Source organism: Phoxinus phoxinus, assembly GCF_949152265.1.
Source record: "Phoxinus phoxinus genome assembly, chromosome: 18".
NCBI lineage: Eukaryota > Metazoa > Chordata > Actinopteri > Cypriniformes > Leuciscidae > Phoxinus > Phoxinus phoxinus.
Window position 1 is genome coordinate 262501 of NC_136893.1, and position 12500 is coordinate 275000.

General features: G+C 50.3%; 2 protein-coding genes across 5 annotated transcripts in view; both read left to right on the forward strand.

The window, feature by feature from the left end:
* The window catches only part of g3bp2b (G3BP stress granule assembly factor 2b), a 22976-nt gene extending 14579 nt beyond the window's left edge, over positions 1 to 8397 (forward strand). For all 4 annotated transcript variants that reach the window (XM_079589453.1, XM_079589455.1, XM_079589452.1 and 1 more), the window contains 3 exons: positions 1889 to 2014; positions 2098 to 2216; positions 7732 to 8397. In XM_079589453.1, the coding sequence (XP_079445579.1) occupies positions 1889 to 2014; positions 2098 to 2216; positions 7732 to 7914 (428 nt within the window). In that variant the 3' untranslated portion in view covers positions 7915 to 8397. The remainder of the gene's footprint in view (positions 1 to 1888; positions 2015 to 2097; positions 2217 to 7731) is intronic.
* A 3486-nt stretch (positions 8398 to 11883) lies between these two features.
* LOC306985989 (uncharacterized protein) overlaps positions 11884 to 12500 on the forward strand; it is a gene marked incomplete at its 5' end in the record, with an annotated part of 20820 nt that continues 20203 nt past the window's right edge. The window contains 2 exons of the mRNA XM_079588821.1: positions 11884 to 12301; positions 12366 to 12390. Of these exons, the coding sequence (XP_079444947.1) occupies positions 11884 to 12301; positions 12366 to 12390 (443 nt within the window). The remainder of the gene's footprint in view (positions 12302 to 12365; positions 12391 to 12500) is intronic.

Below are 12500 nucleotides of genomic sequence, written 5' to 3' on the forward strand. Positions count from 1 at the left end.
ACCAAGCTCCTGCTCCGGTCGTACAGGGACCGGACAGTCCTTAGGAAAGGACCCCGGACCCCATACTCCTGGAGCACCTCCACAGGCCGCCTCGAGGGACACAGTCAAATGCCTTCTCCAGATCCACAAAGCACATGTGGATTGGTTGGGCAAACTCCCATGAACCCTCCAGCACCCTGTAGAGGGTATAGAGCTGGTCCAGTGTTCCACGGCCCGGACGAAAACGCACTGCTCCTCCTGAATCCGAGGTTCTGCTATCGGCCGTATTCTCCTCTCCAGTACCCTGGCATAGACTTTCCCGGGGAGGCTGAGAAGTGTGATCCCCCTGTAGTTGGAACACACCCTCCGGTCCCCCTTCTTAAAAAGAGGGACCACCACCCCAGTCTGCCATCCCAGAGGTACTGTCCCCGACGCGATGCTGCAGAGGCGTGTCAGCCAAGACAGCCCCACAACATCCAGAGGCTTGAGGTACTCAGGGCGGATCTCATTCACCCCCGGTGCCTTGCCACCGAGGAGCTTCTTGACTACCTCAGTGACTTCAGCTTGGGTGATGGACGAGTCCACCTCTGGGCCCTCAGCCTCTGCTTCCTCCATGGAAGACGTGACGGCGGGATTGAGGAGATCCTCGAAGTATTCCTTCCACCGTCCGACGACATCCCCAGTTGAGGTCAACAGCTGCCCAGCTCCACTGTAGACAGCGTTGGTGGGGCACTGCTTCCCTCTCCTGAGGCGCCGGACGGTTTGCCAGAATCTCTTCGAGGCCAGCCGGTAGTCCTTCTCCATGGCCTCACAGAACTCCTCCCAGGCCCGAGTTTTTGCCTCCACAACCAGCCGGGCTGCACTCCACTTGGCCTGCCGGTACCCGTCAGCTGCCTCAGGAGTCCCACAAGCCAACCAGGCCCGATAGGACTCCTTCTTCAGCTTGATGGCATCCTTTACTTCCGGTGTCCACCACCGGGTTCGGGGATTGCCGCCTCGACAGGCAACGGAGACCTTACAGCACCGAGAGGCCGCTTTGACAATGAAGAGGGTGAAGAGTCCATCCTCTCTCAAGGAGTGTGGTTCCAGAGCCCAAGCCGTGCGTAGAGGTGATTCCAACTATCTCTAGGTGTAACCTCTCAACCTCCCGCACAATCTCAGGCTCCTTGCCCGCCAGCGAGGTGATGTTCCATGTTTCTAGAGCTAGTTTCTGTGTCCAGGGATCAGGTTGTCAAGGCCCCCGCCTTCGACTGCCGCCCGATCCTCTAAGCACCGGCACCTTACGGTGGTGAGCCCACGGGAAGGCTGCCCCACGTCGCTCCTTCGGGCTGAGCCTGGCCACCAGGCGCTCGCATACGAGCCCCAACCCCGGGCCTGGCTCCAGGGTGGGGCCCCGGCTGCGCCATACCGGGCGACGTCACGGTCCTCGATTTCATTTTCCTCATAAAGGGTTTTTTGAACCGCTCTTAGTCTGACCCGTCGCCTAGGACCTGTTTGCCTTGGGAGACCCTACCAGGGGCATATAGCCCTGGACAACATAGCTCCTAGGGTCATTCGGGTACTCAAACCCCTCCACCACGTTAAGGTGGCAGTTCAAGGAGGGGGTCAGCAGTCAACCTAATATCCTAAAATAACCTAATATACATAGTTGGCTTGTTAGTTAGGTTTCGAAATCAAAGAACTTCAAGTAAGCTTTAAGTTATAAAAGAAAAGAAAAGAAACCCCCCCCCCCCCACTATATATACATATATTATTTATTTATTTATTTATTTATTTTGCTCATCCGAAAAATGATCTGATCCGTGGCTCAAAAACTGTAAATGATCTGAACCGTGAATCTTGTGGTCCGTTGCACCACTCATTTTGTGTGTGTGTGTGTGTGTGCGCGCATCTGTTTGTGTGTGTGCAGGTCGCGGTGACTCTGACGGTGACTCTGAGGGCCGCAGGTCCTTCCGTTATCCAGACAGTCATCAGCTGTTCGTTGGAAATCTTCCTCATGACATTGATGAGGTTGAGCTGAAGGAGTTCTTCAAGAGTGAGAGCCTTTGACCTTTGACCCTGCTGATGATGATCTTGCGAGTGTGTGTCTGCTGTCTCATGCTGCTCTGTTTCGTCCAGCGTTCGGGAACGTGATGGAGATGAGGATCAACACCAAAGCCGTCGGAGGGAAACTGCCCAACTTCGGGTTCGTGGTGTTCGACGACTCTGAGCCGGTGCAGAGGATTCTGGGAGCAAAGGTGTGTGTCGGCTCATTTTCAGGGAAATGCGCCGTCTGTGGGTTTGCGCCGTCTGTGGGTTTGCGCCGTCTGTGGGTTTGCGCCGTCTGTGGGTTTGCGCCGTCTGTGGGTTTGCTCCGTCTATGGGTTTGCGCCGTCTATGGGTTTGCGCCGTATGTGGGTTTGCGCCGTCTATGGGTTTGCGCCGTCTGTGGGTTTGCTCCGTCTGTGGGTTTGCGCCGTCTGTGGGTTTGCGCCGTCTGTGGGTTTGCGCCGTCTATGGGTTTGCGCCGTCTGTGGGTTTGCGCCATCTGTGGTTTTGCGTCGTATGTGGGTTTGCGCCCTCTGTGGGTTTGCGCCATCTGTGGGTTTGCGCCGTCTATGGGTTTGCGCAGTCTATGGGTTTGCGCCGTCTGTGGGTTTGCGCCGTCTATGGGTTTGCGCCGTCTATGGGTTTACGTCGTATGTGGGTTTGCGCCGTCTATGGGTTTGCGCCGTCTGTGGGTTTGCGCCATCTCTGGGTTTGCGCCCTCTGTGGGTTTGCGCCGTCTGTGGGTTTGCGCCGTCTGTGGGTTTGCGCCGTCTGTGGGTTTGCGCCGTCTGTGGGTTTGCGCCATCTGTGGGTTTGCGCCGTCTATGGGTTTGCGCCGTCTGTGGGTTTGCGCCATCTGTGGGTTTGCGCCATCTGTGGGTTTGCGCCGTCTATGGGTTTGCGCCATCTGTGGGTTTGCGCCGTCTGTGGGTTTGCGCCGTCTGTGGGTTTGCGCCGTCTGTGGGTTTGCGCCGTCTGTGGGTTTGCGCCATCTCTGGGTTTGCGCCGTCTGTGGGTTTACGTCGTATGTGGGTTTGCGCCGTCTATGGGTTTGCGCCGTCTATGGGTTTGCGCCGTCTATGGGTTTGCGCCGTCTGTGGGTTTGCGCCGTCTGTGGGTTTGCGCCGTCTGTGGGTTTGCGCCGTCTGTGGGTTTGCGCCGTCTGTGGGTTTGCGCCGTCTATGGGTTTGCGCCGTCTGTGGGTTTGCGCCATCTGTGGTTTTGCGTCGTATGTGGGTTTGCGCCCTCTGTGGGTTTGCGCCATCTGTGGGTTTGCGCCGTCTATGGGTTTGCGCAGTCTATGGGTTTGCGCCGTCTGTGGGTTTGCGCCGTCTATGGGTTTGCGCCGTCTATGGGTTTACGTCGTATGTGGGTTTGCGCCGTCTATGGGTTTGCGCCGTCTGTGGGTTTGCGCCATCTCTGGGTTTGCGCCCTCTGTGGGTTTGCGCCGTCTGTGGGTTTGCGCCGTCTGTGGGTTTGCGCCGTCTGTGGGTTTGCGCCGTCTGTGGGTTTGCGCCATCTGTGGGTTTGCGCCGTCTATGGGTTTGCGCCGTCTGTGGGTTTGCGCCATCTGTGGGTTTGCGCCATCTGTGGGTTTGCGCCGTCTATGGGTTTGCGCCATCTGTGGGTTTGCGCCGTCTGTGGGTTTGCGCCGTCTGTGGGTTTGCGCCGTCTGTGGGTTTGCGCCGTCTGTGGGTTTGCGCCATCTCTGGGTTTGCGCCGTCTGTGGGTTTACGTCGTATGTGGGTTTGCGCCGTCTATGGGTTTGCGCCGTCTATGGGTTTGCGCCGTCTATGGGTTTGCGCCGTCTATGGGTTTGCGCCGTCTGTGGGTTTGCGCCGTCTGTGGGTTTGCGCCGTCTGTGGGTTTGCGCCGTCTGTGGGTTTGCGCCGTCTGTGGGTTTGCGCCGTCTATGGGTTTGCGCCGTCTGTGGGTTTGCGCCATCTGTGGTTTTGCGTCGTATGTGGGTTTGCGCCCTCTGTGGGTTTGCGCCATCTGTGGGTTTGCGCCGTCTATGGGTTTGCGCAGTCTATGGGTTTGCGCCGTCTGTGGGTTTGCGCCGTCTATGGGTTTGCGCCGTCTATGGGTTTACGTCGTATGTGGGTTTGCGCCGTCTATGGGTTTGCGCCGTCTGTGGGTTTGCGCCATCTCTGGGTTTGCGCCCTCTGTGGGTTTGCGCCGTCTGTGGGTTTGCGCCGTCTGTGGGTTTGCGCCGTCTGTGGGTTTGCGCCGTCTGTGGGTTTGCGCCATCTGTGGGTTTGCGCCGTCTATGGGTTTGCGCCGTCTGTGGGTTTGCGCCATCTGTGGGTTTGCGCCATCTGTGGGTTTGCGCCGTCTATGGGTTTGCGCCATCTGTGGGTTTGCGCCGTCTGTGGGTTTGCGCCGTCTGTGGGTTTGCGCCGTCTGTGGGTTTGCGCCGTCTGTGGGTTTGCGCCGTCTGTGGGTTTGCGCCATCTCTGGGTTTGCGCCGTCTGTGGGTTTACGTCGTATGTGGGTTTGCGCCGTCTATGGGTTTGCGCCGTCTATGGGTTTGCGCCGTCTATGGGTTTGCGCCGTCTATGGGTTTGCGCCGTCTGTGGGTTTGCGCCGTCTGTGGGTTTGCGCCGTCTCTGGGTTTGCGCCGTCTGTGGGTTTGCGCCCTCTGTGGGTTTGCGCCGTCTATGGGTTTGTGCCGTCTGTGGGTTTGCGCCATCTGTGGGTTTGCGCCGTCTGTGGGTTTGCGCCGTCTGTGGGTTTGCGCCGTCTGTGGGTTTGCGCCGTCTGTGGGTTTGCGCCCTCTGTGGGTTTGCGCCCTCTGTGGGTTTGCGCCCTCTGTGGGTTTGCGCCGTCTGTGGGTTTGCGCCGTCTGTGGGTTTGCGCCGTCTGTGGGTTTGCGCCGTCTGTGGGTTTGCGCCGTCTGTGGGTTTGCGCCGTCTGTGGGTTTGCGCCGTCTGTGGGTTTGCGCCGTCTGTGGGTTTGCGTCGTATGTGGGTTTGCGCCGTCTGTGGGTTTGCGCCGTCTGTGGGTTTGCGCCGTCTATGGGTTTGCGCCGTCTATGGGTTTGCGCCGTCTATGGGTTTGCGCCGTCTATGGGTTTGCGCCGTCTATGGGTTTGCGCCGTCTATGGGTTTGCCCTAATGGACGAGGCATTTATACTTCGCGCTCGCCGTTGTACTATTCTTTGAAACGACAGCGTGCGACTCGGTGTAATTGTCCTCTAAACCATCAGGAATCAGCGGTGAGAAGTAAGCTACACTCGTGAATGTTTATTTTAGTACACTTTAGTAGGCTACACCAAACCCACACTACAAAAGAATCGTGCAAAGCAGTAAACCAGATTATTCCTTGTGATATTAGAAAAAAAAAAATGGATATGAGGATATAACTAAATTAACTTAACTACCTTACATAATTTCTAAACATTTTTATTTAGTTTTGTGAACCTTTTTACAAAACATGGTCATTTATTTGTATTTAAAGGGCTTATGTCTGCTATTGTAGGCTCATTTAGTTAACGTAAGCAACTAATTTAGACGCAGGAACTGGTGCCGGTGCGGTGAGATGCACATGCGCGGCCAGATTCGGCTCGAAGTCGTGAATGCTTGGATGCGGAGCCGCGCACGCTGTTACAAAAAAAAAAAGGCGCGCACTGCACACCGCCACGCGAGATGATGGGGCCTTGAGCACCCAACGCGCACGACCGCACACACCGCAGTGACGACATTTTTGCCGCGCACACCTTCGCGCTCGTGCGTCGGCACATAAGAGATGCTGCATTTTCAGTTTTATGGCTGATTGTCTTATTTTGTTTACATCTTACTTTACACACTTCAGGGCAGCTGTCGCTGCTCAGGGGAGACACTGTATAGGACACAGCCTGAGGCATGATCAATATAAATAATTGCCTAGAGCATTTTTGTTTTGCTTTTCCCTCCATTGTACCGAACTCGTACCGCACCGTGATGTCTGAACCGAGGTATGAACCGAACCGTGACTTCTGCGTACCGTTCCACCCCTAGTGTGTATTATGTCTGCGGTCTGGTCACCCGATTATCAGCGAATTTAACAATATTTAAATATCGAATATCTTGTTTCTTTTCCCAAATCTTCACTCGCGTCTCGCCCGTTCTCGCAGGGATTATAAACGGTTCTTCCTTTGGTCCGCTTTTCAGTTGTCCTAAAGCGCATTTTCTACTTTACCACAGTGAATATAATAGGCCCGATACCTTTTTGCCTGCACAGCAACTTCTATTTAACACATTAAATAATTTGTTGCTATTATGGTAAGGCTCGTCATGTTTATTTGTACAGCGCATTTCACACACGCTTGGGACTTCAGTTTTGCGTTCTCTGGCAGCACAACATCAATCAGAGAAGAGGACTGTGGTCCACTGTGCTTTATTAAGTCCAGAGTCAGCCGTCCACCAGGACATGTCCAGAGCACTTCATGCTCACTTCATTCTCCAGCAGGATCTGCAGCGGCACACACTGCAGAAGAGCCGACACCTGGTTCAGTGACCATGGCAGTACTGTGTGATTACTGAGAGATTTCATGTAATATTCTCATTTTCTGAGATTTTGATTTCGTGGGTTTCATAAGCTGTAAGCCATAATCATCAAAATTATAACAAATAAAGTCTTGAAATATCTCACTTTGCATGTAATGAGTCTATATAATATATTAGTTTCACCTGTTAAGTTGAATTACTGAAATAAATGAACTTTTTGATGATATTCTAATTATATGACCATTACCTGTATAAACATATATATATATATACTGCGAGCTTGACTTGTGCTTGTTATACCGGTAACACTTTACAGTAAGGTTCATTAGTTAATGAATTAACCATGATTTTAATAATGTATTAGCAAATGTTGAAATTAATATTAACTAAGATTAATAAATGCTGAAGAAGTATTGCTCTTAGTTAGATGAGGGATAATGTTGTTGGTTGTTATCTGGGAGTAATATACAGTTAGATGGCGCGATTGACCAATTAGAATCCAGTATTCCACAGAGCCGTGTAATTAATCTCAATGAGGGATTTGTCGGTGAGGATATTTTCCCACCGGTTAATCGACGTGTGACCACATCGGTAATACCGGTATCTCCGGCGTGGGTTTGAAATCGCTAAATTAAAAGCGGAAGTAAAATGCGCGCGTCCGCACATGGGTTCATAATGGTGTGTGTCAGAGCCGGCGGTTCAGTAACTCTCGCTCCGCTCCACCGTTATTGATGGACACGCGCATTTTACTTTCGCCTTTAAATTAGCGTTTTACAAGCCGTTCTGTTCGCTCATGGACACGTGAGGCCGTGCGCATTTTAGTTTCACTTTCAAATTAGCGCCAATTTGGGGGTGGATTAGCCTTTAATTCTTGCTTTGACACGGAATCTTCCTCCTCCACCGTCAGCTCTCGTGACTCGTGAGATCCGACTCTCGCTCCGCTATATTCAGCAGACGCGTTCAGCTTTTAACTCTAGTGTTCTAGTGATGTATGTCTCGAGACCGGTCTCGGTTTAGGCGGTCTTGACTACAAGTCTAGTCTGTTCCCTAACTGAACTAAATTATTTTATTACAAAAAATGATTGAAATGGAGAGTGGGGGGGGCGGTGGGCAAGTGATGTAACCGGTGTCGCTTCTGAACACTGACTATAGTAACAAGCCTAATGTTAACTTACGAACACTGTAAAGTGTTGCCGTTCCATCATGGTTTCTAATCTCGCTTCTCCTGTCTCTGCAGCCCGTCATGTTCCGCGGGGAAGTGCGTCTGAACGTGGAGGAGAAGAAGACGCGAGCGGTGCGCGAGCGAGAGATCCGCGGAGCGCCTGACGGGCGCCGGCCCCGCGGCATCATGGGTAACGGGCGCGGCCCGGCGAGAGGAGCGATGGGTCGAGGAGAGAGCCGCTACACACCGCGCCGCTGAGACACACACACATCACACACACTCTTTACTCTCGCTTTCCTGTGTTTCCCAGCGTCTCTCTGGGACCGGCTAAGACTCGGACTCACTCATCTGCGCTTTACTTTCCATTATTCTCACGGTTTTGCAAAGAAGAAGAAGAACGGGATTTTCTCCTATCGAGTCACGACGGTGTTTTCTCCTCATGGAACTGATTTCTGCACATTTTATACCGGATGAACATCAGCGCTTCATAATAAATCAGTGCTCAGTGTACATTATTTATTTTCCTAGTGAATGAACAGGTGTGGTGCCTTATCTCCGGATCCGGTGTCCGGCGGGATCCCGGCCGGCTCGTGTTCCTCGTTTTCTCAGCGTCTTTGCATGATTGCTGCCGCGGGCGACTCGCCGCACTGTCCGCCTGCGCTCGGCTCTGGGTCAGAGTGACTTCAGCAGGGTTTTGTTTTGAATGTGTTTTCAACTTTCAATAAACTACTGAAATCTGCAGCAATGTCACTGAATTTATTTGTGGTTTTTTTATTTAAATAATAATAAGAAACTTTATTTTCTAAAACTTTGCCTACATCTCAAAGTGCTTCACAAAAATAAGACAAAATAAAAGAGAAATGCAACCGTAAAAGAGAAGTGCATTAAAATACACTGCAAACATGCTCCTCTTACTCGGTATTAGTGTCTTGTTTCCAGTCCAAATATCTAACATTTCTGAAATCAAGATGCAGTCACTAGATGAGTGAGATATTAGGTCCTGTTTCCGGGGGAATTCATCAAAATTAAGTGAGTTGATGCTTAACAAAAGTCGGAAAATTATCTTAATTAAAAAAATTAAGGAAAAACTAAATTTTTATTTATTTTCCCAGAAAACAAGACTTAATATATTATGTAATTTTCAACTTTAGTAAATGCATCTTGATTTAAGAAATGTTTGATATTTGGACTGGAAACAAGACAAAAATATTAAGAAAATCATTTTTTGCAGTGTATACAAGACAAATATAAAATGTTATCAAAAGAGTTCCGTAAGTGGTATAAGAAAAAATCTAATAAAAGCAACCCTAAAAAAAAAAAAAATTAAGCGTTTGTTTTGAACAACCCATTCCACTTGAGCCGTTTTTACACAAGTTTTATGGTTTCATCCCTGATAAAAATTATTTAAAAAAAGCACACATCTGCTCCTGCGATTTGCGTCCGCCATCTTGGAACGGTCAACACGAGCTGAACTCGCCACAGCATCTGTAAATCCCCCAGGAAGCCAGAGCCTTTCAGAGGTGAGAATGTGCTGGTTTGTGTTTTTATGCACAACTCAATATGATAAACAAAATTCTGTGAAAATCATCTGCTAATGAAGCATGTTTCCGCCACAGAAAAGACAATTAAAAAGTTAATTGCGACTTTTTATCGAACAATTCTGACTTTATTTCTCAGAATTGCTATCCTGAGGGAAAATGTCAGTGTTCTTTGCTTAGAATTGGACTTATATCGCACATATATCGTGTGTGTGTGTGTGTGTGTGTGTGTGTGTGTGTGTGTGTGTGTGTGTGTTTGAGCAGCACCTCAGTGTTTTCCTCATTTATTCATGAATGTGTTTTTGGATGAAAAAACTGTTGAATACTTTTCATCTCTCACACTCTTTCCTGGCAGTCAGTGATATTAGAATTAATCCCCATTCTGATATGATTATCGTGTGTGTGTGTATGTGTGTGTATGTGTGTGTGTTGTTCAGTGGCACAGATGGACCACAGGAGGTCGCTCCCTGAACACACACTGCTGCTCAACATCTCTCTCTCTGTGTGTGTGTGTGTGTGTGTGTGTGTGTGTCTACTCAATTTTTAAGGCCAGACAAGTAATTAGTTGAGGTCAATTTGTAAAGAAAGATTACGCGCAGTCACATATATTCATCTCTGTAGACTGAACACGTAATACGCATCTCCACGCCTCAGCGTTTTCACAGATTCATGTTTTTGAAGATTAAAGCTGCTGTGACTCTCTATACTGTAAAGCGCTGTATAAATGAAGGAGACTTGACTTGCGTATTCAGACATGAACAACAGTCAGAAAAAGAGACAAGCTGTTATTTTAAAGATTATCTGCGGTCTGTGTGTGTGTGAGAGAGTGTCTGTCTCTGTGTGTCTCCTTCATTTTACAGCTTATATAGAGCTCCAGAGGCTGACGTCACGCAATCTAAACTCCGCCATTTTGGAACTCCGCCATAGCAGTGCTATCGATAGCGGTCGAATGATTATTCAAAGCCAGACTGTTTAAACCTAAATATTTCAACATAGTGGACCGCTGCTGTGCGCCTGGATGCCATAACAGAAACATTTGTGATTTAAAGGGTTAAGATTTCATGACATTTATTGTGTCTACTGTAGTCACAGTGATATAGCCTACAGCTATGCTGGTTAACGTTACCTAAAAACAAGGACAGCTAGGGTCGATTACGTTAGCTAATCGTCTAATTATGATTACGTCTGTTTCACATATACTCCGTTTGCAGTGCGTGAGCCGCGGGCACTAGTGTGCTTCTGCGTTTGATACACGGCTGTACCACAAACAACATTTATTCACACATTTTTATTTTAAATAACTTTTTATTATCCGCATCTTTTATAAATAATATTTAAAATTGTTTCAGCATTTCGATTCTATTTGTACAGTTAGTTAGGTCCACTCTTTCACAGACGCGTTACCCTTCCAACGACGACAGAGCAGGTTTTAGCCGGCAGACTCCTAAGTTCAATGTTCATCACACAATTTGACTGCGTCCATTTACCCCTCCATGCTTTTGTACGCTTTTAAAGAGTCTCCGGAGTAGGACGAGAGATATAGATATTGTAGATATCAGGATACTGCAGGTCAGGAAAGCTATCCGTTCCTTTATCAATACACATGAAAAGCACGGCGGGGGCATTACAGGGATCTGTTATGTTTAATATATTAAGTTGTGCTATGTACTGGTCTATGTCTTTTGAATTAAAGTGCGCAGTAACCTCTGTTGCCTTGAAACTCATGTTTCCGTCGTTCATTCATACACTCCCGGCTTTTTTTACTGCCAAAATGGTGGCCCGAACACCGGTGGTCACGTGGGGTCCGGAGCTCTACAGAGTTCCACAGCAGCTTTACAGAGATCACAGGAGATTACAGCAGCTCTAGAATAAAGTTATTGTCCAGATAAAGTTAGTTTTGATTGATTCACTTCCATTGGAAAGATCATTAGTGATTAACTAAAAGGATAGGATACAGATAGAGATACAGTCACTTCTTAGAACCAAGCACGAAGCCCACCAAGCTCTCCTGTCCTGCCCTGGATCTCCCACCCTTATAACCACCTTCACTGCTGTAAGAGCGGACACCCAGCGGGCCCTTCGGACTCTGGAGAACATCTGCTGGGGGCAAAAGGCCCAAGAAATCCAGCACCTGGCAGACTGCAACAACACTCAAGGCTTTTACGATGCCATAAAAGCATTATACGGCCCCAGGAAGCGGGCGATTGCCCCAGTCCGATCAGCTGACGGGTCCACGCTCTTCAGGGACCGCCATGAGGTTCTTGCCCGTTGGGTAAATCATTTTGAGAGTCTCTTCGACCACACCAACCCTGTTGACCCACATATCCTGGAGAATCTGCCAGACCGGCCACCAATCATGCTGGACACTCCACCACTTTACTCAGAGCTCCGGCAAGCTGTTGCAGGGCTGAAGAACAACACAAGCGCTGGACCCGATGGGATCCCTGCAGAGGTTTTCAAACATGTCGTCTGCACCTCCTGATCCGAAACATCTGGGAACATGGGACCCTCCCACAGGACTGGGAGGATGCTAACATCGTGGTCATCTACAAGCAGAGAGGAGACAGAGCCGCGGGATATCTCTCCTCTCCATCGCAGGGAAAGCACTGGCCACGATCATGCTCAGTGGACTGGTTGAGCACATCTCGCCAACCGCAGTGTGGCTTCCGGAAGACCAGATCCACGACAGATGGTGTTTGTCTTGAGGCCGCTGCTGGAGAAGAGCCGAGAACATCACAAAGACCTCGACGTAGCCTTCTTCGACCTCAGCAAAGCTTTTGACACCAACCGTGAGCTGCTCTGGAAATACCTCTCCAAAATTGGGGTCCCACCCCAGTGTCTCCGCATCCTACAGCGCTGTGTGACGGGTGCAGGCCCGAGGGCTCACGGAGAGCTCCAGTCAGAGCCTTCGAGGGAAGGGTTGGTGAAGCAAGGCTGTGTCTCGGCTCCGATGCTCTTCAACATCCTCCTCTCTGCCATCACCTGCCTCTGCCATCGGGTCATGGGACATGAGGACGGAGTCCATGTGGAATACCGGCTCGACGGAAGCCTTTTCAGCACCGTCGGCTTCAGGCCCGCACGGAGACCCGGCAGATCTGTGAGCTTCAGTACGCGGTGCAGTCTCAGCCCACAGCCCGACTCTACGCAGCACGCCCTGAACTCTATATCCAGCCTGTGCCAATCTATCGGCCTACAGGTTAACACTCAAAAAAACTGAGATCTCACCACCACCCCTCACCCCCCCCCCCCCCACACACCCCCGTCCGCCCCCCCCCCCCCCCCCCCCCCCCGTGACCCCCCGTCCCC